This window comes from Ranitomeya variabilis, chromosome 1, assembly GCF_051348905.1.
Source record: "Ranitomeya variabilis isolate aRanVar5 chromosome 1, aRanVar5.hap1, whole genome shotgun sequence".
Classification (NCBI taxonomy): domain Eukaryota; kingdom Metazoa; phylum Chordata; class Amphibia; order Anura; family Dendrobatidae; genus Ranitomeya; species Ranitomeya variabilis.
Window position 1 is genome coordinate 183416439 of NC_135232.1, and position 27806 is coordinate 183444244.

At 41.7% G+C, this 27806-nt stretch overlaps 2 protein-coding genes across 9 annotated transcripts in view; both read left to right on the forward strand.

The window, feature by feature from the left end:
- The window catches only part of SNCAIP (synuclein alpha interacting protein), a 344510-nt gene that overhangs the window by 128320 nt on the left and 188384 nt on the right, over positions 1 to 27806 (forward strand). The gene's annotated exons all lie outside the window — the stretch shown is intronic.
- Positions 348 to 1346, forward strand: LOC143793870 (uncharacterized). The gene has a single exon (XM_077280824.1). It carries the CDS (start codon positions 348 to 350, stop codon positions 1344 to 1346), a length of 999 nt encoding a protein of 332 aa, XP_077136939.1.

Here is a 27806-nt window from a genome sequence, read left to right on the forward strand (position 1 = left end):
AAAGTGGCAATTCCTTTTTTACATGCAATGGTAGTAGAGTGTGGATTGCGCTAGAAATCTCAAGAGAAATGATTATATGTTGCTCTTCTGTTACCAGGCTTCTTGATGATTTAATTAACAGGTGTACATGTGTTTTTCTCTTCCATCATTGAGTCCCATGGTATTGCCACATCGTTTCTCTGCCTTGCAGTATATTTGTAGACCTCAGGTTTTCTCGTTATTATAGTTACCTGCCAGAGGTGATTTTCTCATTTAATCAGCACAATGAATTTGAGTAAAGATCCTTCCTTGAGTCTTTTCTCCACAAAGAAGTGACAAGATCTGTGGAATTTCATCTGATACTGAAAATGAAGCTTTCATCAAGTAGCATAGAAGTTATTGCCTGCTGCATCCTGATCTTTGTAAGTTTACTGGGAAATGCCATCCTGATTTATTGTACGTGGAAGTGCATTACAAGACGTCTGCCAACATCATTTGTCCTCATTTTCAGCCTTGCATTTGCTCACTTAATGAAAAATATTGTGATCAATGCCTTAAATATTATTTTCAGTGTTGGATTGATCCCCAATTCTCACGTCTGCAAATTTGGATTGTTTACGGCATCATTAACTACTAAGCTGGAGATCTGGTTCACATTTTACTTGGCTGTATTCTACTGTGTGAAGCTCAATCGAGTTGTCCATCCACTGAGGACACCTCCAAATGGCAAATGGCGCAAGCATCATCTCATAGCTGTGCTTGTCTTGTGGGTCACCGGAATTGCAGTTTGTTGCCCTTACCTAGTTTTTGGGAATGTTATGCAAAGTCAAGCTCTCCTCAATGATACAACCTCCTTCCATCACAGCTTTCTTCATGAAGAATGTCATATTGATTTTCCAGATACTGACATTGAATTTTATTATCACCAGATCTTCATGGTCATCACTGATCTACTTCCATTAGTGAGTTTACTTCTGGTTTGTTTTCACATAATCCTTCTTTTTTATGAGAAAAAGAAAGCAACTTATGGCAGTATCTGGATTGGACATGACCCTTCGGAGACTGAAGTCCTGCGGGCTTCCAAAGTGATTGTGCTGTTAATGGTCCTAGTCACTGCTCTTTGGGTTGCCCACTATGTGCTTGTCTTGCTCTTGAAAAACATAAGGTCATGGTATTTAACGTCGACCCTTCTTGTTGTGCTGTTTTCAGGATATTCCAGCATTTGCCCCTACTTACTCATGCTAATTAACTACAAAATCAGTTTGCAGATTAGGTCACTGAGCTCCTTCTGCTGCTCAAACAATAAACCCAAGACTTCACCTACTAATCAAAAGTCCATACCCAAAGAACTAGCCACTGAAAACTGACCTTGTTATAGACTGTAGCATTCATTACAAACTATTCTACAAAAATGCAATGGTCTGGACTCACAATAAGGCATGTATATAGTGTAATATTACTGTTCATGTTTTGTTTACTTTGCCTTTGCATTTATGAGATTTGCCCTGGTTTTCAATGGTCAGAATAGAGTAGGGTTCTGTAGTATCCTAGCAAATAATGGAAACCTGACATGTTTTTTATGAGTCAGTGAGGGAAAATCTAATTACAATACATTTCTCAAAGGGTTGATAGTGGATCATGACTGATCCATCATACCCTAATGGATCATCTAAAAAGCAAAGCCATGGCAGCGGTGCGAACAGAGCCTTAGTTATTGTTGTTTTGTACATATGTAATTATATTCAATTAATGAACAAACCAATTTGTTTTAAATTATTGCACTGCTACCATTATTTAGAATTACAACTGCTTCCATTATATCAGAGCAGGATGTCCACTAGGATTAATAGAATTCGGGATGGTGTCACAGACAGTTAAATGATTATTCTATTCTACAAAAATAAAGATTTTATAGATAATTGTTAGATTTGTGTGGGATCAATTGTCTGGCCTCACCATTCCCCTGTCCTCAAGACTTCGGATAGGATGAGCTGATTGGAGCAGCTTGTCCATTGATATTGATAACCTGTCCTAGGGGCAACATTTTATCTCGGTATGTGCTAGAATATCCACTCATAACTGTAGGAAATCTGAGTGTCAACTTCAATGACAAGTACAATGATAGACACAGTAATACAGAAAAAGCAGGTATAATGAGCTACTGAATCGAGTTACTGAAGTCCACAAAGAAGACAACTCGATGAGATTTATAAAACTAAGCAAGCGGTCTGAGCATCACCGTGCGAATCTGGGGTATCGTGCGGTGCACGACCCAATGTGGCTCATGGTTTATTTGAGCCACCAGTAAAAGTACAGAAGAATAAGAGGAGGCAAAACTTCCATCTTAATCAGATGTATTGATAGCCCAATATGGGATGTGTCTGCTTATAACTCACTAAACTGTCTAAAAGCAAAGCTGTCTATGTTGCCTTAGCAATAAATCACAGCACAGCTTTCATTCTGTGTTTTGCTTCTGAAAACTAAGTTTTGCGCTGTGATTTGTTGCTGTTATGTTTCATACATTTTGGCTATTTTTCTTGGAATCACATAGCAAATCTATAATGAAATGAGACACTTTGGCTTCCCATGAAGACATCAGTTGGGGACTAAGTGTGTTATGAGAGGTTTGATTCTTACTAGTTTTGATTCTCACTCCCATATTGAATTTCACACCGATTCTATATGGTAATCCATTATTGTGCTGTAACCTATTTTTATACTGTAAATTTGTTGCATATTAAATATATAAGATGCTTTCCAAGGTATAGTTATAAAAGGCTTATAATATAAAATAAAATGTTATTTTATTATTTGGCACATTTACATGTTTTCCTCTCGCATTTGCTCCTGTCTAACTCCACTTGTTAGCCTAAATTGTCTTGGTGAAAAGCTGAATTATTTATAGCCTATGATACCTTTTATTGGAAGCAAGTTCAGGTTTTCATAGATTCTTGGTAATGGTAACCACAAATGTCTGAATAAAAAAAAAAAATATGTGGTCTTGGATTTTGTGACCTAGTCCAGAGTTTCCACTATTTCAGAGTAACTTACAGCATATGTATGGGCTTTCCAGTAAGTGTATTGATAGTGCAGACTTCATAGATGCCAACGTTGTGAAGACCTCGGTGATTAGATAGTAAAGCGCTGCGGAATATGTTAGCGCTATATAAAAATAAAGATTATTATTATTATTATTATTAAAGGCTACTAGGTATGTATAGCAGTATAAAGTTTCTGCACCTTTTTGCACATTTCTATCTTCTATCATGAAGACTTTTCAGAAGGTTGCATTATTATGGGTGTCTGGCCGATCATGCATTTTAAATGAGGAGATAAGAGTAAGGTTGGCCAGGCATATCAGATAGCTGTTGGCCAGACAGTTTCCCGAGGTGAAGTCAGTGGTTCACTGAGGACCCGGAGGTGACATTTGTAGGTAACCACAAGCAATTGTGTACATTCCAAAAATAATGAGGACTACCAAGCACGCTCAGTTTTAAAATTAAGCAAAAAAGGGAAAGGTGCAGCTAGGGGACTACTTGCAACTATAGTTACATCGGTTGCAAAAAGACCTACGCCGATAAAGTTCAACCTTTCTCCGCCAATTGTACATTTTGTCACAAAGTTAACTATAACCCACAATGTTATGTGTAGTGAGGAAATCAGCTCTGTTTTAAAAGCTGTTATAGTGTTGGCCATTACTACCTCTTGTGGTCGGCATTCCACAGTCTGATTGCTCGAACTGTAAAAAACCCTTTCTCATTTAGCTGCTGGAATCACCTTTCTGTCACCCGTAATGAGTGCCCCCTAGTCCTTAATATGTTCTTTGGAAGGAATAAGTCATGTTCCAGTCCTTGAATATGGCTAATGGCAAGCACTGACACATGAACCTCTATGAGAAAACAGTATGTCTAACTGTGCGTTGAATCCAATAAGAGAATAGCCTGTTGGCCTAAAATTGGTCATATAAATTAAATAGGTTTCAAACGAACAATTGTCTGGCTGTCCGCTATCTCTCCCGTTTTCCCCATACACAGGAATTCTCGTCTCCTGTGTTATCTATGAGACAGCCACTCCTCTGGCTCAGCCGATCTGCATGCCAAACAAAAACAACAGCCATTGAAATTCACCAGGTCGGATCCTTCTCTTCTCTGATAACATCTGCTGGTAAAGAGTCGAGAAGACACACATTAAGTGGTCGGTTCAGCCACTGGGACCGGTAGGTTTGGCCAGTTTTTATCTAATGTGTATGGGGGTCTTAACATCAAGATCTGCTTTGTCCCTGTGATGTATACCGGTAGATTAAATACAGTGGTGCGCAACTAGTAGACAGTAAACGCCTGATCTATGCTGTTGTGAATGGAAATGGTCCACAGATGTAAATACTATTTATGGGCTTACCAGGTATTTTATCTATCTTAGATTTTTTTTTCACATTATTTGTACAAATGTAACATAAGATTTCATTTAATTAATTGTAAATTTGCTCCAGGATAAGAAAGCCAAGGCCCGATTTATTAAACTACTTCATTTGGAACCTTAAGGTATTTCTGTTTCAGTGGAAAACTCATTATTTCTGAGTCCGCTATTTTTGGAATCCAGTAGTAGTTTATAACCTGGAGCCAGCCTCTACGTTTTTTCACAGCCAAAGACATAAAATATTTTCTGGATGCTAAGATTTACTTTCAGTCTATCTGCCCAACAGAGCGCCACGTCCAAGCAGAGAGCTTAGTCCAAGGCGAAACGGAAATACAATGCTGAAATATGAAAAGGATTAAAGTTCGTGGTGTTAACATCCCCAAGGGATGAGTTCTTAGGGAAGGAGCTCCGAGAAGGAGCTCATTGCTAGTGAGATGGGTTGGACGGTCACTTGACACCATGGTGAATTTAATTATATGATTAAAAGAATGCGTTCTGCAACTTTAATAGCACCTGAGGGGTGTTTACATTATGCATTAAGTTACAATGTCAGGTTGGGATAATTCATATTCCCTGTCATGGTGATTTGTAAATATGGATTCAGTTAGAGATCAATATAACTATCAAATGACACAAATTTGTTGTTAAATTTAAAAATAAAAACTTTCCACTTTTCCAAAAACTTACATGAAACCAACTTTTATTGAATTTGCATAAATGAGGATAATTAGTGGCAACTGTTTTATCCCAAAATATCATAAATCTGTCACATTCCTGCCCTTGTTTTCAAAGTGAAGGTCATTAACTGATTTCAAGCATCTGTTTTCCTCTTCAACTGGTTCCTTACATGACTGCCGGAATGTGGACATCAGGTATAGTCAGTTTTCCTTGTTAATGACCTTGCCATAAATCTTGGGTTCTGCCAAGCATGTTAAGCGATGCTTTCTGCTTCTTACATGCATGCTTTCATATAGTATGTAAGGTATACGGTATATAATATTGAAAATAATCAGGGCTAGGCTATTTTTATTGTGTTAGATCACTTATAATTCAATTACTTTAGCATTAACATAAAATAATTTTTAGATTAAAGTCCTTATTTATAAAAACTTGACTGCAATGCTAACTTAAAGGCCATGTACAACATTGCACAGAATTTTATTTATTGTTCATATACTTCCTAAGGCAAAGTTAAACAACTTTCGTAAAGGGAAAATCTTACCAGGTTTTTCCCTTATAAAGTACCTGTCACGGCACACTAGAATGCTGTATATATGTCCCCAATGTGGCCTGCACAATACAAAAAACAGTTTCTGTTATTTACACCTACGGTGCGGCCTGGTCCGATGGGTGTCACTGTTCTTGATCCGACACCTCCTCTTTTCTTGCGATAATTGTCCTCCTTCTTGCTTTGTGTGGATGACGCATCCTACGTCATCCACACAGTGGAAGGGTTCACAAACATTTAAGCAACACTATATGTATTGTGGGGAAAATAAGTATTTGTTACACTGCCTTTTTGCAAGTTTTTCCACCTACAAAGAATAGTGAGGTCTGTAAATGTTATTGCAGGTAGAGTTCAACTGTGAGAGACAGAATCTTAAAAAAAAATCACTGTATGATTTTTACATAATTAATTTGCATTTTATTGCATGAAATAAGTATTTGATACAATAGAAAAACAGAACTTAATATGTGGTACAGAAACCTTTGTTTGCAATTACAGAGGTGAGACGTTTCCGGTAGTTCTCGACCAAGCTTGCACACACTGTAGCAGGGATTTTGTCCCACTCCTCCATACAGATCTTCTCCAGATCTTTCAGGTTTCAGGACTGTAGCTGGGCAACATTGAGTTTCAGCTCCCTCCAAAGATTTTCTGTTGTGTTCAGGTCTTTAGACTGGCTAGGACACTCCAGGACCTGGAAATGCTTCTTACAGAGCCACTCCTTAGTTGCCCTGGCTGTGTGCTTCTGGTTATTGTCATGCTGGAAGACCCAGCCACCATTCCTCTTACTGAGGGAAAGGATGTTGGTGGCCAGAATCTCACGATACATGACTCCATCAATCTTCCATTCCATTCTGTGCAGTCATTCTGGCCCCTTTGCAGAAATGCACCCTCAAAGTATGATGTTTGTGTCAACAGTTGTTGCCTTCTCACCAAGCTGCTTGCCTATTGTCCTGTAGCCCATCCCAGCCTTGTTCAGGTCTACAATTTTGTCCCTGGTGTCCTTAGACAGCTCTTTGGTCTTGACCATGGTGGAGAGGTTGGAGTGTGATTGAGTGTGTGGACAGGTATCTTTTATACAGGTAACAAGTTCAAACAGGTGCAATTAATACAGATAATGAGTGCAGAGTAGGAGAGATTCTGAAAGGAAAACTAACAGGTCTGTGAGAGCCAGAATTCTTACTGTTTGGTAGGTGATCAAATACGTATTTCATGCAATAAAATGCAATTTAATTATGTAAAAATCATGCAATGTGATTCTCTGGTTTTTATTTTTAGATTCTGTCTCTCACATGTGAAGCGTACCTATGATAAAAATTACAGCCCTCTCCACTCTTTGTAGGTGGGAAAACTTGCTAAATTGGCAGTGTATCAAATACTTATTTTCCCACTGTGTATATAAAATTAAAATCTAGTAAAAAAAATGCATGTAAATCATGGAGTTTGTTTTTGGCGCAAAAACAACTATATTTGAAGGAACTACCACATGTAGTGGGACCTGTGTAGTAAAGCAATCTCCACTATGGTACTGATATTAAAAATAAATTTTATTAAACATAATGTAAAAAATACAATAGAATAAAATTACTACATGTAAGAAGGTGCAGAAACCAATAATGGGGACTATACTGCCATAGGAAATTGCAGGATTATTCAAACTAAATACAGCATATATTAAATGGCAGATGCCTATGCTCTCATACGGGAGTCCGTGGATAAAAAGCTGCCTGGATCACCAGGACAGTACTCAGTACTAGAATATCCTAAGTCAGACCCCTCAAAATGCATGGCATATATGAAAAATAGTAAGAGAATATTACCTTGCTGTTGTCTACTGCAATGTCCCCGGCGTCCCGCTGCCCCGACGCGCGTTTCGCGTTAGCTTCTTCTGGAGACGCCTCCAGAAGAAGCTAACGCGAAACGCGCGTCGGGGCAGCGGGACGCCGGGGACATTGCAGTAGACAACAGCAAGGTAATATTCTCTTACTATTTTTCATATATGCCATGCATTTTGAGGGGTCTGACTTAGGATATTCTAGTACTGAGTACTGTCCTGGTGATCCAGGCAGCTTTTTATCCACGGACTCCCGTATGAGAGCATAGGCATCTGCCATTTAATATATGCTGTATTTAGTTTGAATAATCCTGCAATTTCCTATGGCAGTATAGTCCCCATTATTGGTTTCTGCACCTTCTTACATGTAGTAATTTTATTCTATTGTATTTTTTACATTATGTTTAATAAAATTTATTTTTAATATCAGTACCATAGTGGAGATTGCTTTACTACACAGGTCCCACTACATGTGGTAGTTTGATTTAGTGGTACATACACCCTTCGTCTGGAAGGGATTTGTCTTTGTATAAATATAGAGCAATTACGTGTGAATATATATTTGAAGGAAATTGGTTTATCTGAATACATACAGTTGAGTAAATTGTGATCTAATTATGTCTTTCGTTAAAACCTCAAGGATTTGTAACATATTGATCATCTTACAGCACATAGTAGAGGGTGTCACTGTATGTTAGGCAGTAGGCACACTTCAGAGAAGTTATTCCAATTTAACAGATCTACATGAGCCTAGCCCTCGGCTCCATTGACCTCTGCTCTGTGTATCATCTGTCTTTGTGTTCCAGCACAAGACTGCTATTCAATAGGGATATCCCTGGACCTTGCGTGAGGGAAAGAAATGCTCTAAAATATTGTTTCTTGCTTTCACTGACAAATGTTTGTGATTTTCTCTAAGTGATGTCATGCCACTTCTCCGGTTTTATGTTCCTGTTCAGTAGTTACTTTGCTTTATGAGTTCAATCAGTGTAATCTAGAACTGTTGCAAGCATGATTTCTGGAAGTTACCAGACCTTGGCGTCATGCTTTGTATCTTTTCCAACATATACATTGAGCACAACGCACATAGGAGACTTTTAGTAATATAGTAGTAAAGATTGGTAGCTAATGTGTAAGGGCATAATGCTCATTAGAGAGGGGCTGACCACTGGATGTTCGGGTCCAGTGGGTTCGGCCGAACAGTACCCGAACCCCGACCCCATTCACTTGAATAGGGGGCCCGAACATCCCGTGTTTGACACGCTGTCATATGCATGACAGCACGGCAAACACTGCTTCTGATCGGCAAGACATTATGATATCTTAATAACGTGGCAAGCTCATCTCTTCTACAGCTGTAGCCAGTTTAACCATCAATCATTTTTTTTTGGGGGGGGTACTCACTGTTTATTATTTATTATGCTTTTCTTATTTAGCGCTATCATAGTCCACTGCACTTTGCAGACATTATCGGCACTGTCCCCATTGGGGCTCACAATTTAAATTCCCTATCAGTATGTCTTTGGAATGTGGGAGGAAACCGGAGAACCCAGAGGAAACCCACACCAGACAATGGAGGATTTTTTTAAATTTGTTTTACAAGCATATATATCGCCACTAATTGGGGCTCACAATCTGAATTCCCTATCAGTATGTTTTTGGAGTGGGGGAGGAAACTGCAGTACCCGGAGGAAACCCAGGCAAACACAAGGAGAACACACAAACTCCTTTCAAATATTGTCCTGGGGGGGATTTGAACCCAGGACCGGCGCTGTTTTTTGGAACTTTTGTTACATTTTCCAAGGATAAAGAAATAAGAGTTGTAAGCAAGAAAATGTATTTAATCATAAATCCACATAACAAAAGAATTACAATATGCTTCAATCCAATTTTATAAGACACAAGTGAACAATGACTTCTAAAAGGCAGTTTAAGCTATCCATGTCTAAAAATAATCAAGAAGCAAATGCAAAAAGTATAAATCTTTAGTGTCTGAAATCCATTGTTCATTGATCAGTAAATTACTAGCATTAATTCTCAGAAACAAAACCCAGAACACACAGAAGAAGAAAGGAAAAGGAGGGAAGGGGAGGTGTAGAGCTGGGGATCTAAGAAGAAACTATTAAAATAAATATAGCACGAGGGCAAACTAGATTAGACCTAATGGGAGCTAAGAGAAGTCAGGTCGCCCCAACGAGCCCATATTGTCAAGAATAAAGAGTATTATTAATAGATGCCATCAAGTATTCTAGAAAACGGGTCTCTTTAATGCTGGTATAGAGATCTTTACAGGAGGGATAAGCAGTTTACTTCTAAGAGTTAGCTATATGTGACTTGGGTGCATTTAACATTGCAAAATTGGTGGGAGTAAAGGAATGCTGATCAGTAAATGTTTAATAGCCTGTTTACTCAGGCAGTCCGCTATTCAGATTTGCCAATTCTCACAGGCCACCAGCAGTTTTAAACTTGGATCTATAAGTGTTCACATAATTTATACAATGTTAAGGGTCCTTTAAAAGATTTGTGAAAGAGTGAAATAGGAACTTAGCATTGTAGAAAGAATATGGTGGCCATTGATTAAGGTATTATAAACAGATTCGTCATCCTGTGGATAAGCTCACATTATATATTTTATCGCATAAATAAGTGAACTCATAATAGCCATAGGTTTTGCCATTAGGCAGCTGTGACAGATAGAAGTTGCACTGTTGATTTAGAATCATCCAGCAACTATAGGTGTTAAAATGGTTATCACAGACAGGGAGTGGTTAGCTATTATGTCCTGGACATCCGGGAGTAAGGTGTTTGATAGAGAGTCTTCTGTTAGATTGAAATCAGACAAGCTATATACACCAGTTCTTCCTGGGACTCAATTGCTATAATCATAGAAGTAGTCAGTACAGCCAGGAGCATTTTTATTAATTCAAGATAGAAGTGAGAGAGCTACAGCATCGGACTCATCCCCCTGGCCCTGCCTCACTGCATGAGCAAGGTACATTTTATGTTTGGGTTAAGACACTGTATGTGAACCGAAGTTATCTGTGAAGAGTCCTTCATATATGTTGATGAAGTATTACATGAAGAGAATGATGAAATATTATGAAAAGAAGCTTGAATAAAACCCCGTGATCAACTCCATCTCAGAACTGGGTCATAGCTGTGTGCCTGTAAACCATTACCTCCCCTCTACGGTGAAAAATTATAATTAATAGTCACCCTGAGTAAGATTTCCCCAGGATTCCAAAAGGAACTTGTTTCCTTTGTATCGCTTTCATATACTGAGTGGCGTACATCCAGCACTGCTCATTAATTATATCATAAAGTTCTTCTAAACACATTGAAGAATTAAAGGGAACCTGTCAACCCCCCCCCCCCCAAGGCGTTTGAAACTAAAAGAGCCACCTTGTGCAGCACTAATGCTGCATTCTGACAAGGTGGCTCTTTTAGTTATTGGTGCTGTAACTGCAGAAATAATGCGTTTTGTAATTTGTCATAAATACCTTTCTTCAGTCCTGGAGGCAGGCCTTTCCCCCCTGCTGCAGACACCACACAGCCGTCACTCAAATCCTGTTGGCGCCGGGCGCCGCCTCCTCACCGCTGTTTTGAAATGAGCCGGTGCCTGCGCTCTATTATCCTGCTTTGGGCAGGAGCAGTGAGCGCTGCCCGTCTGTCCTCATATGCAGTCTAGCTGACTGCGCCTGTGCGGCCGCCCTGCCTGTGAATCCCAGCCCCGCAGTGAGAATAAATCAGAAGACACTGCGGGGCTGGGACAGTTTTTAGAATGGTGTCACTTTGAGGAGTCTATCTAAGAGAAAATACCCCAAAGTCACATCAAATGTGATGTGGTCCCTGAAAAATGGTGTTGTAAATTTTGTCGGAAAAATTTATAATCGCTGGTCAAATTTAACCCTTCTAACTTCCTAACTAAAAAAAATTGTTTCACAAATTGTGCTGATGTAATGTAGACCTGTGGGAAATGTTATTTATTAACTAACGCAAGTCATATCGAAATTTTGTACCACTACCATGAAGTACACTATGTCAGGAAAAAAAACAATCTCAGAATCAGTGGGATACCTTGAAGCGTTCCAGAGTTATAACCTCATAAAGTGACAGTGACAATTGTAAAATTTGACTTGGTTAGTAAGGTCAAATTTGGCTTGGTCATTAAGAGGTTAAGTGTGACAAACATACAAAATAATAGGAAATCAGGAATGGTGCAAGCACCTTTTAACACCACTGAATATGGCTGCGAATAACTTCTCTTGTGGTGAGCTTCTTGATTATGGATTTGCTTAATCTGCAATCTCTGTTTGGAGCAGGTTTGGGAGAAAGAGAAATCACTGCAGAAGCAAGGTTTAACTAAGAATGTCATCTATATATAGCTAAAAAGTAATGTAGCCTAGTGTTATGCTGGTGAGAGAAAAACGGGAAGGATTTATCAAGGATTTATCAGTCGGGTGATTTATCCACCAAAGACCATAGAGTGTATGGGATCGAATGAGGTGTCGAAACCTGAAGATAAACTTACTTGAGTTTGGGTGAGAGGTTTGGAATTAAAGGGGTACTCTGAAAAATGTAATAAGAATAAATAATTAAAATAAATAAAGAACATTTAAGTATTAAAAATTTTACTATACAGTATACTTTTACTTAGCAAAAAATCAGGATCTTAAATATGTCAGCACCCTGCAGTTTCCCAGCTGTGAGGTTGTAGAATGGGCTGTATAAAGACTGCTGAGACAGACGTCAGGTGAGGGCAGCCTCCTGTCAGGTATCGTGAACGTGCATTCCTCTGGTCACCGAATGTGACTGACAGGACAAGCCTAGCAAATGTGGACTGAAGGAGATAACCTTTATAGCTGACTGACAATCAACATTTATCTCATCAACCTAACATGTTTACTAGAGGGCAGGAGGATGCTTTGGAGCTGCTGGAATAAACTATATAGACTGTCTTCAGCCTATCCTGAGTAAAAATGTATTTTACACTGTATATGCCGTATATTTACTGTATGTACTGTATATCACGTGTGCGTGTGTATGTGTATATACACTCACTGGCCACTTTATTAGGTACACCTGTCCAACTTCTTGTTAACACTTAATTTCTAATCAGCCAATCACATGGCGGCAACTCAGTGCATTTAGGCATGTAGACATGGTCAAGACAATCTCCTGCAGTTCAAACCGAGCATCAGTATGGGGAAGAAAGGTGATTTGAGTGCCTTTGAACGTGGCATGGTTGTTGGTGCCAGAAGGGCTGGTCTGAGTATTTCAGAAACTGCTGATCTACTGGGATTTTCACGCACAACCATCTCTAGGGTTTACAGAGAATGGTCCGAAAAAGAAAAAAAATCCAGTGAGCGGCAGTTCTGTGGGCGGAAATGCCTTGTTGATGCCAGAGGTCAGAGGAGAATGGGCAGACTGGTTCGAGCTGATAGAAAGGCAACAGTGACTCAAATCGCCACCCGTTACAACCAAGGTAGGCCTAAGAGCATCTCTGAATGCACAGTGCGTCGAACTTTGAGGCAGATGGGCTACAGCAGCAGAAGACCACACCGGGTACCACTCCTTTCAGCTAAGAACAGGAAACTGAGGCTACAATTTGCACAAGCTCATCGAAATTGGACAGTAGAAGATTGGAAAAACGTTGCTTGGTCTGATGAGTCTCGATTTCTGCTGCGACATTCGGATGGTAGGGTCAGAATTTGGCGTAAACAACATGAAAGCATGGATCCATCCTGCCTTGTATGGAGCATCTTTGGGATGTGCAGCCGACAAATCTGCGGCAACTGTGTGATGCCATCATGTCAATATGGACCAAAATCTCTGAGGAATGCTTCCAGCACCTTGTTGAATCTATGCCATGAAGAATTGAGGCAGTTCTGAAGGCAAAAGGGGTCCAACCCGTTACTAGCATGGTGTACCTAATAAAGTGGCCAGTGAGTGTGTATATATATATATATATATATATATATATATATATATATATATATATATATATATATATATATATATATATATACACATATACACACACAGTCAGAATTGGAACAACACAAAAAAAAACGGAGAAACAAAGCAAATTGGACACAAATTCACACAAAACCACAAAAATGGGCTGGACAAAACTGTTGGCACCTTTCCAAAGTTGTGGGTAAATGACTTTGTTTCAAGCATGTTGATGCTCATTCAAACTCACCTGTGGCAAGTGACAGGTGTGGACAATATAAAAATCACACCTGAAACCAGATACAAAAAGGGGAGAAGTTGATTCAATCTTTGCATTGTGTGTCTGTGTGTGGCACAGTAAACATGAAGAACAGAAATAGGAGAAGAGGACTGTCTGAGGGCCTGAGAACCAAAATTGTTGAAAAATGTTAACAATGTCAAAATTACAAGTCCATCTCCAGAGATCTTGGCTTTCATTTGTCCATGGTGTGCAACTTAATCAAGATGTTTAATAAAGATTATTATTATTATTATTATTATTAATTGTAAAGCACTGCAAAATATGTTGGTGCTATATAAATAAAGATTGTTAAAATTATTATTATTATTATTAAGTTTACAACCCATTGCACTGTAGCTAATCTCCCTGGACGGCAGAGAAAAACTGATGAAAGGCTGCAACGCAGGATAGTCCGGATAGTGGATAAGCAGCCTCAATCAAGTTCCAAAGAAATTCAAGCTGTCCTGCATGCTTAGGGTGCATCAGTGTTGCCGCAAACTGTCCGACAACATTTGAATGAAATGAAGAACGCGAGAAGACCCTACTAACATAAAAAGCCTAGACTGCAGTTTGCCAAAATGTACATGAGTAAGCCAAAATCCTTCTAGGAAAGCATCTTGTGGACAGATAAGATGAAGATAGAGCTTTTTGGTAAAGCACATCATTTTATTGTTTATCAGAAACAAAATGAGACTTACAAAGAAAAGAACACAGTACCTACAGTCAAATATGGTGAAGGTTCAAAGATGCTTTGTGGTTGTTTTGCTGCCTTATGCACTGAGTGCCTTGACTGTGTGCAAGGCATCATGACATCTGAAGAGTAACAAACGATTTTGGATTGTAATGTAGTGCCCAGTGTCAGAAAGCTGGGTTTGCCTCCTAGGTCATGGGTCTTCCAGCAGAAAAATTACCACAAACATACTTCAAAAGTTTCCAAAAAACTTCCACCCAAGATGATGCACCACCAGAATATGGGTGTCAGGTCTTCGCATTTCTACATATACAGTTTCCTGGAAAGTGGATTGGTCATCGTGGGCCAGTTGAATGGCCACCAATGTCTCCAGATCTGACCCCATTAGACTTTTATCTTTGGGGTCATCTGAAGGCAATTGTCTATGCTGTGAAGATACGAGTTGTGAAGCATCTGAAACAATGGATTCTGGAAGCCTGTGCTAGCATTTCTTCTGCAGTGTTGCTATCAGTGTGTCAAGTGTGGGAGAAGAGGGTTGCATTGACAATCCAACACAATGGGCAGCACTTTGAACACATTTTATAAGTGGTCATAAACTTGCAAATGACTCATGAAAGAATACAGTTACGTTAAAACCAAGACACCATTGTTTTTCTTGTGAAATTCTCAATAAGTTGGATGTGTCACATGACCCTCTTCCCATTGAAAAAATAAAGTTGGATCCAAAATGTTCGACTTCAAAATTGCCGCCATGGTCACCACCCATCTTGAAAAGTTTTCCCCCTCCCATATACTAATGTGCCATAAACAGGAAGTTGATATCCGCAACCATTCCCATTTTATTTAGGTGTATCCATATAAATGGCCCACCCTGTAGATTTCTAAGAATATCCCCTCAAAATATACATCTAATGCATTTTACATTCCTACACTTTTTTTTCTTTTCTAGGAATATTGTTCTGCTGTGAAGCTTCGTCTGAAATAAATTGTAGGAAATACTGAACTGGACATGCAGACAATTAATGTAAAAGAATGTGGAGGCTTTTGAAATGAATGCTTGTAATTGACTTCACAACCTTGCCTTTTAATTATGTATACAATAAACTCTGCAGGGAGCTTTTAAAAAGAGCTGTTTACAACCCAGTGTTACAAAGTGAGGATACATTATTCATTGGACGATAGGAACATCTATTTCCGAGACTATTGTACAGTATATGTAAGAATAAATTATACACAGTAACATTTTAGGCACTAATTGAAAGCAAAAAGCAAAATATTAAGTCTTCTGATTTTTAAACAAAAATTCTAACAAAGTTAAGAGTATCTAAAACAGATGCAAGAAAATTTCCAAGCCAAATTACGATAAGGAATACATCAGGAAGCTCATACCCAACCCCAAAGAGTGCAATTAAACCGTTTACTGTTACCTTGTTTTCACGTTCATAACCAGGCCAAATGTTACAATTCTGACCAGTGTCACCTTATGAAGTTATAACTCTGGAATGCTTCAACGGATCCCAGTAATTCTGAGATTATTTTTCCGTGACATTTTGTACTTCATGATAGTGGTAAAATTTGTTCGATATGACTTTATTTGTGAAAATGTTGATAATTTTGCAATTTTCAAACATTTAATTCTTATGCCCTTAAACCAGAGAATTATGTCACACAAAATAGTTAATTAATAACGTTTACCACATGTTTACTTTACATCTGCATAATTTATAAAACTTTTTTTTTGTTGAGATGTTAGAAGTCTTAAAAGTTGATGAGCAATTTCTCATTTTTCCAACAAAATTTACAAAACCATTTGAAGTGACTCTGCACCTCTCTAAGTGCTCAAAACCACATTCAATGAGTGTATTAACCCTTCAGGTGCTTCACAGGAATTAAAGCAACGTGGAAGGAAAAAAAATTAACATTTTACTTTTTTTTTCACAAAAATGTTACCTTTAGCCCCAATTTTTTTTCATTTTCACAGCGCACAGCGTTAAAAGGAGAAAATGGACACCAATATTTGTTGTGCAAATTCTCCTGAGTACGCTGACACCCGAAATGTAGGGGAAACTACTGTTTGGGGGGCACAGCAGGGCTCTGAAGGGTAGGTTGACTTTTTTAAAGCAAAAATGGCTGGAATCGAGGGCAGATGCCATGTCACACTTGGAGAGCCCCTTATGTGCCTAAACAGTGGAAACCCACCACGAGTGACCCCATTTTGGAAACTAGACCCCTGACAGAATTTATCTGGATGTGTGAAAAAAAAATCAAAATTTCCTCATAAAAATGGAGTTTAGCCTCAAATTTTGCATTTTCATAAGGGTAACAGGAGAAATTGCACCAAACAATTTGTAGTGCAATTTCTCCAGAGTACGCCAATACCCCATATGAGGGAGAAAACTACTTGCTAAGAAGGGAAGGAGCATCATTTGACTTTTTGAATATAATATTTGCTGAAATTATTAGCAGACGCCATGTCCCGTTTGGAGAGCCCCTGATGTTCCTAAACAATGGAAACTTCCCCACAAGTGACCCATTTTGGAAACCAGACCCCTCAAGGAATGTATTTAGATGTGTGGTGAGCACCTTGAACCTCCCAGGTGCTTCACAGAAGTTTATAATGTTGTGCCGTGAAAATAAAAAAATAAAATTTTTCTCCAAAAAATGTTTTAGCCCCCAATTTTTTCCTTCTCACATGAACACCAGGTATAAATGGACCCCAACATTTGTGGTGCATTTTCTCCTGATTACCCCGATACCCCATATGTGGGGGAAACTACTTTTTGGGCACAATATAGTGCTCAGAAAGAAAGGAGTGACATTTTGGAACACAGACTTTGATGGAATGGTCATGTCGCTTTGGAGAGTTCAAAAGTGGAGTGGCAAAAACACCCACAAGTGACCCTATTTTGTGATTGATCTAGTATTTCCCTGGTATGTGAATTTTATAATGTGGTATACGTAAGTTGTGTAGAGTGTAGGTTGGCTTATGTAAGTCGTGTAAGTCAGAAATAAATTTAGTAGCCCATGGATAAATGGTACATTCTTTTATACACAGGCCAGGTTTGTTTCCTTTTTTATTCCCCTTCGGTAACACACACTGCACTTTCCTTTCTTTGAAGTTGGCGAGACCTTACCTGGGAAATGTTTCCCTGGTACTATATGGGCACCTTCAGTTCCAGAAGTATTGAGGTCTGCTCCTTCTTGACTTCCAAATATTAGGGCTTTGATCACTGCCTCCTGGAGCTGAAGGAATGTGTCGGTCTGGCCTGCATATCGTGATATCACGAAAAAGTTATACGATGCCATTTGTTATTTGTACGATGTGCATGGCCAGCTTCTTGTACTACATCTTAGCTTTCCGTATGGTACTCTAGGGCTGAATGACTTGATTTGAGAGATCTTATAGATGGTTAAATTTCGACACTCAGAAATATCTTGCAAAAAAGAAAGTTTATTTGACAAAAAACGTTTCGGCCGAAGTCCGGCCTTTATCAAGATATGTCTATTGGGTATACGGTCTCACATTTTATCAACATAGAACGCCAATAGGTAATTCAATAATGTAAGAAAAGACCAGGTACTGGTACATCAGGGTGATGGCGTCTGGCATGCAGGAGTATGGCGCCTATTGGCGTTCTATGTTGTAAACCTGTTGGACACTATACCCTACAGATATATCTTGATAAAGGCCGGACTTAAGCCGAAACGTTGACTTATCTATCTGAAATTCATTGGGCAACTTTATGTTTTTTTGTCAAATAAACTTTCTTTTTTGCAACATATTTCTGAGTGCCGAAGTTTAACTATCTATAATATTATACTCTTTTACTTCTGAGCACCATATGCTATTCGGTTGAGCAACCATTTCCCACTTTCATTGATTAGAGAAATCAACTGCCCCCATAGATTTATTTTACCCCAGGGCACAGTTTGTTTTGTACACCTGTACAGCGGTAAAGGTGCTGCCATCAGCATGTATGGTGGTCAAGAAAAAGACAACCCTCTTGTATTTGACCACCAGCAGGTGGTCACTACATTGGGCTCTATTCTCACACTTTCTGAGCAGCTGCCTAATTAGTGACCTAAGGAGTCCTCTTTGATCTTTGTGCACAGTACTGAATGCTGTGGTAGCTCTGGCAGAAAGGGACTTAAAGGGAACCTGTCACCCCCAAAATCGATGGTGAGGTAAACTCACCGGCATCAGGGGCTTAGCTGCAGTATTCTGTAATGCTGTAGATAAGCCCCCGATGTTACCTGAAAGAGGAGAAAAAGAGGTTAGAATATACTCGCCCAGGCGCGGTCTCGCTGCAGTCTGATGGGTGTCTCAGGTCCGCTCCGGCACCTCCTATCTTCATTCCATGACGTCCTCTTCTGGTCTTCACGCCGCGGGTCCGGCGCAGGCGTACTTTGTCTGCCCTGTTCAGGGCAGAGCAAAGTACTGCAGTGCGCAGGCGCCGGAAAGGTCAGAGAGGCCCGGCGCCTGCCCACTGCAGTACTTTGCACCTGCGCTGGACCCGCGGCGTGAAGACCAGAAGAGGACGTCATGGAATAAAGATGGGAGGCCCCAGACCGGACCTGAGACGCCCATCGGAGCGGGACCACCCCTGGGTGAGTATAATCTAACGTCTTTTTCTCCTCTTTCAGGTAACATCGGCGGCTTATCTCCAGCATTACAGAATGCTGTAAGATAAGCCCCTGATGATGGTGAGCTTACCTCACCATCGATTTTGGGGGTGACAGGTTCCCTTTAAAGAGAGGGATGCTGGTATAAAAGTTATCTACTTAGGCTACTTTCACACTTGCGTCATGTGACGCACGTCGCAATGCGTCATTTTGGAGAAAAAACGCATCCTGCAAAGTTGCCCACAGGATGCGTATTTTTCTCCATACACTTGCATTAGCGACGCATTGCGACGGATTGCCACACGTCACATCCGTCGTACGCGGATGCGTCGTGTTTTGGCAGACCATCGGCACAAAAAAAGTTCCATGTAACTTTTTTTGTGCTTCGTGTCCGCCATTTTCGACCGCGCATGCGCGGCCGAAACTTCGCCCCCTCCACCCCGGACTGCAGAATGGGCAGCGGATGCGTTGTAAAACTGCATCCGCTGCTCACGTCTTGCAGTAAATTTCACAGGTTCCGTCGGTACGTCGGCCCGACGCATTGCGACGGGCCCTTACCGATGCAAGTGTGAAAGTAGCCTTAGAGGTGATAATTTTGATCCAGCCGTGGATGCACCAAATCTCACACATTTTTCCCACTCACTCCTCGGACTGGTGGGCATTCCTTTATATTCTGTAAGTCTGTGAATGTACCCTGAGGTACTCTCACACAGCTTGTAGTTTAATTTCGTACCTGGCCCTTTTACTGGGCATGTACTGTCGGAATTTGAGCCTCCCCCTGAAATGTATTAGAAACTCATCTACCTAGATGTCCCTTTGGGGAATGAACACCTCAGCAAACTTGTTGCTGAAGTGATCAATGACCGTCTGAACTTTGAAAAGTCTTTCAAAGTTGGGGTCATCTCGGGGTGGACACTGTGCATTATCGTTGTAGTGCAAAAATTTGTGGATGGTCTCAAAGCATCTACGGATCATAGCCATGCGTAACACTGGAGTGTAATATAAAACATCAACACTCCAATATTGCCAAAGTTCTGACTCCTTCACTATCCCCATGTGAAGGACAAGGCCCCAAAACTTCATAATTTCTACTGAATTTATAGAAGTCCAGTTAGAAAATGATGAAGGGTGGTTTTGTGGCAAAAATTGTGGGGCCTACAGATTAGTCTTAGCCAGCATGAGGTTTACAAAATCCTCACAAAAATACTTTGAAAAGGTCTATTTCTGTGAGGCGGTAGTGTGAAATTGAATTGGTAATTGTGCCACAAAATCAGGACTCTGTGGCTCATAATCTTCAGGAGGTGAGGTCCATAGTGGGTCACCAATGGTGGACATTGGCTCATTTGCTGTCCTGGGGAGTCTGCATAGCGGTTCATTATCACTTGAGGAAGAGGAGGAGTACAAGGAAAAATAAAAAATGGTGGCATCCTCTCCCTCACAATCAGTGTTGGAAGAAAGGAAAGTGTATGTCTCATCGGCTCAATACCATGATTGGGACGAGTGGGACATATTTTCACGCTTGTGTGTAAAATAACCAAATTTTATTCTGATGTGTCTGTGTGAGTGTTTGGTGCAGACTTTGTTATTAGAGTAGAAGAAAGAGGACACACGCACGGATGTGGTACAAAAAGGGGGGGAGTGAGGAAGGACATTGAAAAAAAAGTCTTGGCCAAAAGTGAACATGCGCTGATCAGTGATGTACATCACTGATCAGCAGCTCAGTGGCTGCAGGATGCACGCACGCAGGTGGTGCAAAGGGGTGCGAGTGAAAATGGACAGGTGAAAAAAAACTCCTGGCCAAAAGCAATCACAGATGCTGATCAATGATTTGTGTCATTGATTAGTTCTCAGTAGCTGCAGGTCACAATAATAAACTGTCAAAAAACAAGCCATCAAGTACTGATCGGCAATCAAGTACTGATCAGCGCCCGGCAGCATAAGGGGAGGCTGGGAAAGGAGTTAGTAAGAGAGGGATAAAAGCAGGAGAGGTCGGCCCTGGAAGTCACAGCTGGTTTTAATACCAGCAAGTCAGCGAAAGGGTGAGACTTTGTGATTTTGCACCATCTTAGATATTTTTCTGGGACTGCTCTATGTGTTATTTGCCTGTTTTGTGGTTCAATAAAGTATAGACACACTGTTTTACCTTCATCCTGTGTTGTTTTAGTAGTATTATGCCCACGGTAATAGCAGAGTGAACGTTCAATGGGATGATCCCTGGTCCATGCAGTCTCAAGCCTGCAGACTAGAGCACCCGCTGATCCCCGTGTCTGCACAGTCACACGTTTAGGATTTGCCTATGGACCATGCATTTTGCAAGGAATCTATGAATCCACAAATTAAAAAAATCCAAGGTTATCTCTGCCAATCTGAACAAGGTTTATTGTCATTCAGTGTGGCTGTTCCATGCGGAATATAAATCATGCCACAGATTTCTAGTGGAGAATAACTCCATACTCGTACAGAAAGAGCATTTATTGCAGTTCTGAGGAGGTGTAAAACCACCGAGCACCACCACCATGGGTGGACATACCGCCTGTTCAACCTGTGCAGCTGCACAGGGGCCCGGAGGCTCCAGGGGGCCCCTGCAGGCAGGGCTGGCGTTAGGGGCAGGCAGCTGCCTAGGTCCTCGCTCCCCCAGGGGCCCCCAGCTAGCGGCACATCACGCAGCTGCTATGGGGCCCCTGTGAGGCAGGGGGCCCGCCTGCCGCCAGCGCCGACACCCCCACCGCATTTAACTATACCGGCGTCTGCCGATACAGTTCAAAGCAATGATGGAGGAGAGAGCGTCAGCTGACGCTCCCTCTCTCATCATTCCCCGCTCTGCCTCTGACAGACACTGCCGCGCACTCACTGTGTGCCGGCAGGAGCAGGAACTGGAAGCAGCGCGGGCACGAGGAGAGGTGAGGAGTGTGCTGTGTTGTTTGTTGTTTTTTTTTTACTCTATAACAGTGAGTACTGGACTGTGGGGCCATTCTGGGGGGGTGAGCTGCGCTGTATGCTATGAGGCAGTGTGCTGTATACTATGAGGCTGCACTGTATACCATGAGGCTGTGTGCTGTATACCATGAGGCTGTGTGCTATATACCATGAGGCAGGGTGCTGCATACCATGAGGCTGTGTACTGTATACCATGAGGCTGCGCTGTATACTGTGAGGCAGTGTGCTGTATACTATGAGGCTGCGCTGTATACCATGAGGCTGTGTGCGTTATACCATGAGGCTGTGTGCTGTATACTATGAGGCTGCGCTGTATACTATGAGGCTGCGCTGTATACTATGAGGCTGTGCTGTATACTATGAGGCTGCGCTGTATACTATGAGGCTGCGCTGTATACTATGAGGCTGCGCTGTATACTATGAGGCTGCGCTGTATACTATGAGGCTGCGCTGTATACTATGAGGCTGCGTTGTATACTATGCGGGCTGTGCTGTATACTATGTGGGCTGTGCTGTATACTATGTGGGCTGTGTTGTATACTAAGGTGGGTACATTATACGTTATATTCTATGGGGGAGGCTGTTATATACTATGGGGGGCTGCATTATATTCTATGGTGGCTACATTATATTCTATGGGGAGGTGGACTGTATTATATTCCATGGGGGGCTACATTATATTCCATGGGGGGCTGTATTAGATTTTATGAGGGAGGATTGCATCATACTCTTTGATGGGGCTACATTATATTCTATGGGGAGGTGGGCTGTATTATGTTCTATGGGGGGTTGTATGTTTGGTATTTTTCGTTACCCCTGTTCGTATTATCTTGTTAGTCTGGTTGGTATATTACGGTACACTATTAATCACCTCCTTCCTGCGTGCGGTAAGGGTGCAGACTGAGGGTGGAGCTAAGGCAAGGTATGTGGCCACAGCATCTTCATCATCAGAAGTAACCTGGGGAACAGGGCAAGCTAGGGGCCCCTAGTGTTAGGGGCAGGGAATGAGCCCCTGGTCCCAGGACACCCGACAACAGAGTTGTGACAAATACACTCCTCAGTCCTCCAAATAGTATAGTACACTAATTTTAGTCCTCAATATTGTATAATGCACCCCCCATAGTCCTTCATGTAGTGCAATCCACCCCATAGTTCTTCATATAGTATAATGCATTCCCCATAGCCTTCCATACAGTATAATTCAGGTTCCATATAGTGCATATAGTATAATGCACTCCCCATAGTACGATAGAGTGTAATGCAGCCCCCATAAAGGATAATGAACTCCATAGTCATAGTCATTGATAGAGTATGATGGAGCCCCCTCAGAGTATAATGCATCCCCCCTCAGAGTATAATGCAGCCACTACATAGAGTATAATGTAGGCACCCCATAGAGCAGTGTTCCCCAACTCTGGTCTTCAAGAGCCACGAACAGGTCATGTTTTCAGGATTTCCTTAATATTGAAGAGGTAATAATTGCATCACTTGTGCAATACTAAGGAAAACCTGAAAACATGACCTGTTGGTGGCTCTTGAGGACCGGAGTTGGGGAACACTGCCATAGCGTATAATGCAGCCACCCCATAGAGTATCATGTAGCCCAACTGTCCTGCAGTATTATGGCTGCACGTACTCACTAATATATGAAAAAAAATACAATACTCACCTCTCCTCCTAGTTCCCCCGCTGCTGCAGAGCGTCTGAGCAGCTCCACTGCCCGGCATAGCATGGTGCGCGATTAATTGACGTCATCGCGTACCCACTGCATCAGAAATAGAGGAGAATGATGGGAGAGGGAGCTTCAGATGACGCTCTCTCCTCTATCATTGCTTTCAACTGTATCGGCATCCCCTGACCCACGGATCCCATAGTGGCCTCATGGTGTGCCGGTATTAGCAGCTGCGTGGTATGCCGCTATTAATGGTATACCACTGGCTGGGGGCCCCTGGAGGAGTGAGGGTACTAGGCAGATGCCAAGTCTGCCTACCCCTATTGCTGACCATGGATCTATGAGAGCTTTATGGCACCTCTGTAACAGTGGTAATGTGAGGGGATGTGTCATTACACCATGTACTGTTCAGTGTGTATGAAAGCTTAGTGATGTCCCCTGTAGGAGCGATAATGGCGGCCATTTTGATTGTCATCCTTTATTTCCAGATACAGATCACTAGGAAATTACACAAAAGCTGTTAGGCTTTGTGCACACGTTGCAGATTTTCCTGCGGATTTTTCTGCACTAAAAACCGCAGCTCTTGGCAGAAAACACAGGTGCGGTTTTTGATGCGTTTTTTGATGCGGTTTTTATTGCAGTTTTTAATGCGAGTTTTTCTGCAGATTGTCTGTGTGTTTGACACAAATAAAGCTTGAACTGCAGTGGGGAAAAAAAAAAAATGATGTAATTTCCTTGTCCAACCCTTTTCTTCTTCCATCCTCCATTTTGGGAATAACACACCAAAATGAGTGGACGTATTTTGAACAGTGACAGCGCTCCGCAGAGTGCTGATCGTAGGCCAGATCGCAGCCCGCAGATCCAGCTCCGCACGCCACACCGGATTGCGATCCTGGGGTTGCTGCTGCTAATCCTGAATCGTCATACACGTCAGGTAAGCAGATGCCAGTTTTGTTTTTTTTGTTTTTTTTTACATTGGGTTAACATATTCCGCATTGCTTTACAGGCATGTTTCAAATATTTTTCACAGTGTTGTGTTTTAAACAATATATATATATATATATATATATATATATATATATATATATATATATATATATTTATTTTACAGGCAGCGGCGGCAGAGAAGGCGTGCACAGAAAAGAATGTGGGTGCACCCTCCTTTAGCACAGCGCACACAGAAGGGGCACTTTTATGTCCTTTACAATGACTTGAGGAGGTACGTTGAAATCAATTGAAAGACAAATTTCACTGTTTTTTCAAACAATGTTATATGTAAAGTAACCCTTTTTTTTTTTTTTTTTTTTTTGTCTTTTACAATTTTCAGATATCCTGACAAATTTCTTTCTTTTTGTCGGCTATCCATTCTGGCGTTCGACAGACTGCTCACCATCCTGTCACCCCATTTGACACTGCAAGACACAGTGATGAGGAAGGCCACCTCTGCTGAGGAAAGGCTGCTCATCACCTTGCGGTAAGTAACTAATTATTTTGTTTGAATGTCGTTAGGGCTCTTTCACACGTCTGTGTGTCCAGTATGTGTGATGAAATTTTTCATATCTCCTGGAGACACTGACCCACTCATCTATGCACGTCAGCTTGTTTTGGGCGACCGTGTGTCCGTTGGCAAAACGCGCTGACATGCCAGATTGTCAACATTTGCACGTTCCACATAGTGTCCCACACACGTGCACATGGAGAACACACATTGATGTCCTCTGTGTGACACGCATTGCAGTGGTGAACAAGCGTTACAGGAAGCTCTGTTCTCTGGCGGCAGGTGATGAAGATGCTGTCATCATTCTCCCCTGCTCTGCATGATTTCAGCGCCATCAGGGAAGAATGGGATTTGACAGCATCACATGCCACCGTGTAACTGCGCTTACTGTAGTGCTTTTATCCCTGCAAGCCATCCGTGTTATAATTCAGCCCACGGTTGCGTCAGGTGTTTCTCTCTCTCTCGCTCACACATACACACACACACACACACACACACACACACACACACACACACACACACACACACACACACACACACACACACACACACACACCCACCCCCTCTGGTAGGCGGGGAGCACACACACACACACACACACACACACACACACACACACACACACACACGCGCGAGATACGGCCGAATGTCGCATGGTAATCCCCGGCCCTGCCGCCTGCACTCTGGAGCGGAGTGTGCACCCGCATAGCAATACATGGAGCCGCACGCTCCACAACGGAGTGCAGGCAGCAGGGCCGGGGATTACCATGCAACACTCAGCCGTATCTCGCATGTGTGTGTGCACAAGTCCCATCTGTTGTCACAGGCTTTTTTTTTTTTTGGTTTACACCCTTTGTGTTGTGCCGGGTGTTAAGGCCAGCATTATAGAATGCTTTATATAAGACATGAAAGGTGCTGGACGCATATTATAGCGACCATAACTTAATGACATGTTTACTTAAATTTTTGTTTGACACTTCTAATATTCTTTTTTGTTTCTTTGCAGATTTTTGGCCACCGTAGAGAGCTATACATCCCTGCACCTCCAATTTAGAGTTGGTAAATCTACCATCTCTAAAATTGTGAGGTGTACATGTACCATCATCTGGCAGAAGTTGCAGCCCATAGTGATGCCTTCCCCAACCGAGGAGACTTGGCTGCAGGTTGCAGCAGGCTTTCAGTCTGTGGCCAATTTCCCAAACTGCATAGGTGCAGTCGATGTTAAACATGTAAGGGTTCAGCAGCCACCACGATCAGGATCACGCTTCTTTAATTATAAGAAGTATTTTTCAGTGGTCCTGATGGCGGTGGCTGATGCCCATTACAAATTTGTTGCCAGTATGGTAGTACTGGGGATTCTCGGGTGTTGCGAACGTCACAGATTGGGATGCAAATTCTTCAAGATGGCGGAACGCTCCCAGCCCCAAGACCTTTGCCGGGTTCCACACATCCAGTACCCTTTGTGATGGTATCGGATGAGGCGTTTCCCTTAGGCTAGGTTCACATTGCGTTAATGTGTGCACGCTAACGGACAGCGTTGCACAGCGAAAATGTCGCAATTAACGCCGTGAAACGGGTCCGTTAGCGCACCCATTGACAGCAGTGTAAATTTCGCCTGCAGCGCATCGCTAGTGCGTGCCTTTTTCGGCTCGCGCTAGCGATGTGCCGTTCTTCTGCGGCGCGCCCGAGGTCCGTTCCCCGCTCTCGCAGATCGGGGATCTGCGAGAGCAGGGACGTTAACGCGACCCCTAACGCGGCCCCTAAATAAACATTGCGTTAGCGCAATCCGCTAGCGCTAAACGGATTGCCCTAACGCAATGTGAACCTAGCCTTAACGACAACCCTGCTGCGCCCATACCCACGAAGGGGACTGAATGCCCGGCGGAGGATTTTTAATTATCAGCTGAGTCGTGCACGCAGATATGTGGAATGCACCTTTGGGATCTTGACTAGTCAGTGGAGGATCTTTCACACTGCCATCCAGTTGGACACAGACACCGTTGACGCTGTGATTAAGGCTTGCTGTGTACTCCACAACTATGCTCGTGAGTACAAAACTGACGTAGATGTGGAGTACCAGCAGCCAGTATTTAATCCAGTGGTCAACGTGGGTCTGGGTAGGCCGTCCAACTCGGGTGTGCGTGTGAGAGAATCCTTCACTGACTACTTCATGAGTCCAGAGGGTGCCGTGCACTGGCAATACTCCTGTACTGGTGTTGGGCAGCCTGACCAGCAGAGAAGGATGCATCTACACTGACCCTCCAAAAAAAGTTGGCTACATTGCTGAAAACTGTTGTGAAAACAAGTCAAGATCCCGATGAATCAGAATCGACAACAATCAACACAATTGTGTTTAATTATTTTTTTTCTCTTGTACCAAAAAAAAACATTTGGTTGTAATTTAAATAAAGAATTTTTTTGGCTTACTTTCTTTTGTTTCTTTTTAGATAAAAAAAAGGGGTGTGTTTTAACAAATGTACTATTCTCTATCTCATACTGCAGTGAACACATAACAATAACACAACCCCCATTCCATAATCCAGTGACCATATACCCAGGACAACGTCAGACATAGAGGCCTTGTCCCCATTGGCTAAAAAACAGAGAATAATTTTTGAAAAACAAGTTTATTTGAACAACAAAGAAATATTGGAAAATTTAATCATAGATTTTTTAATTTGAAAGAAAGTAAACAGCCC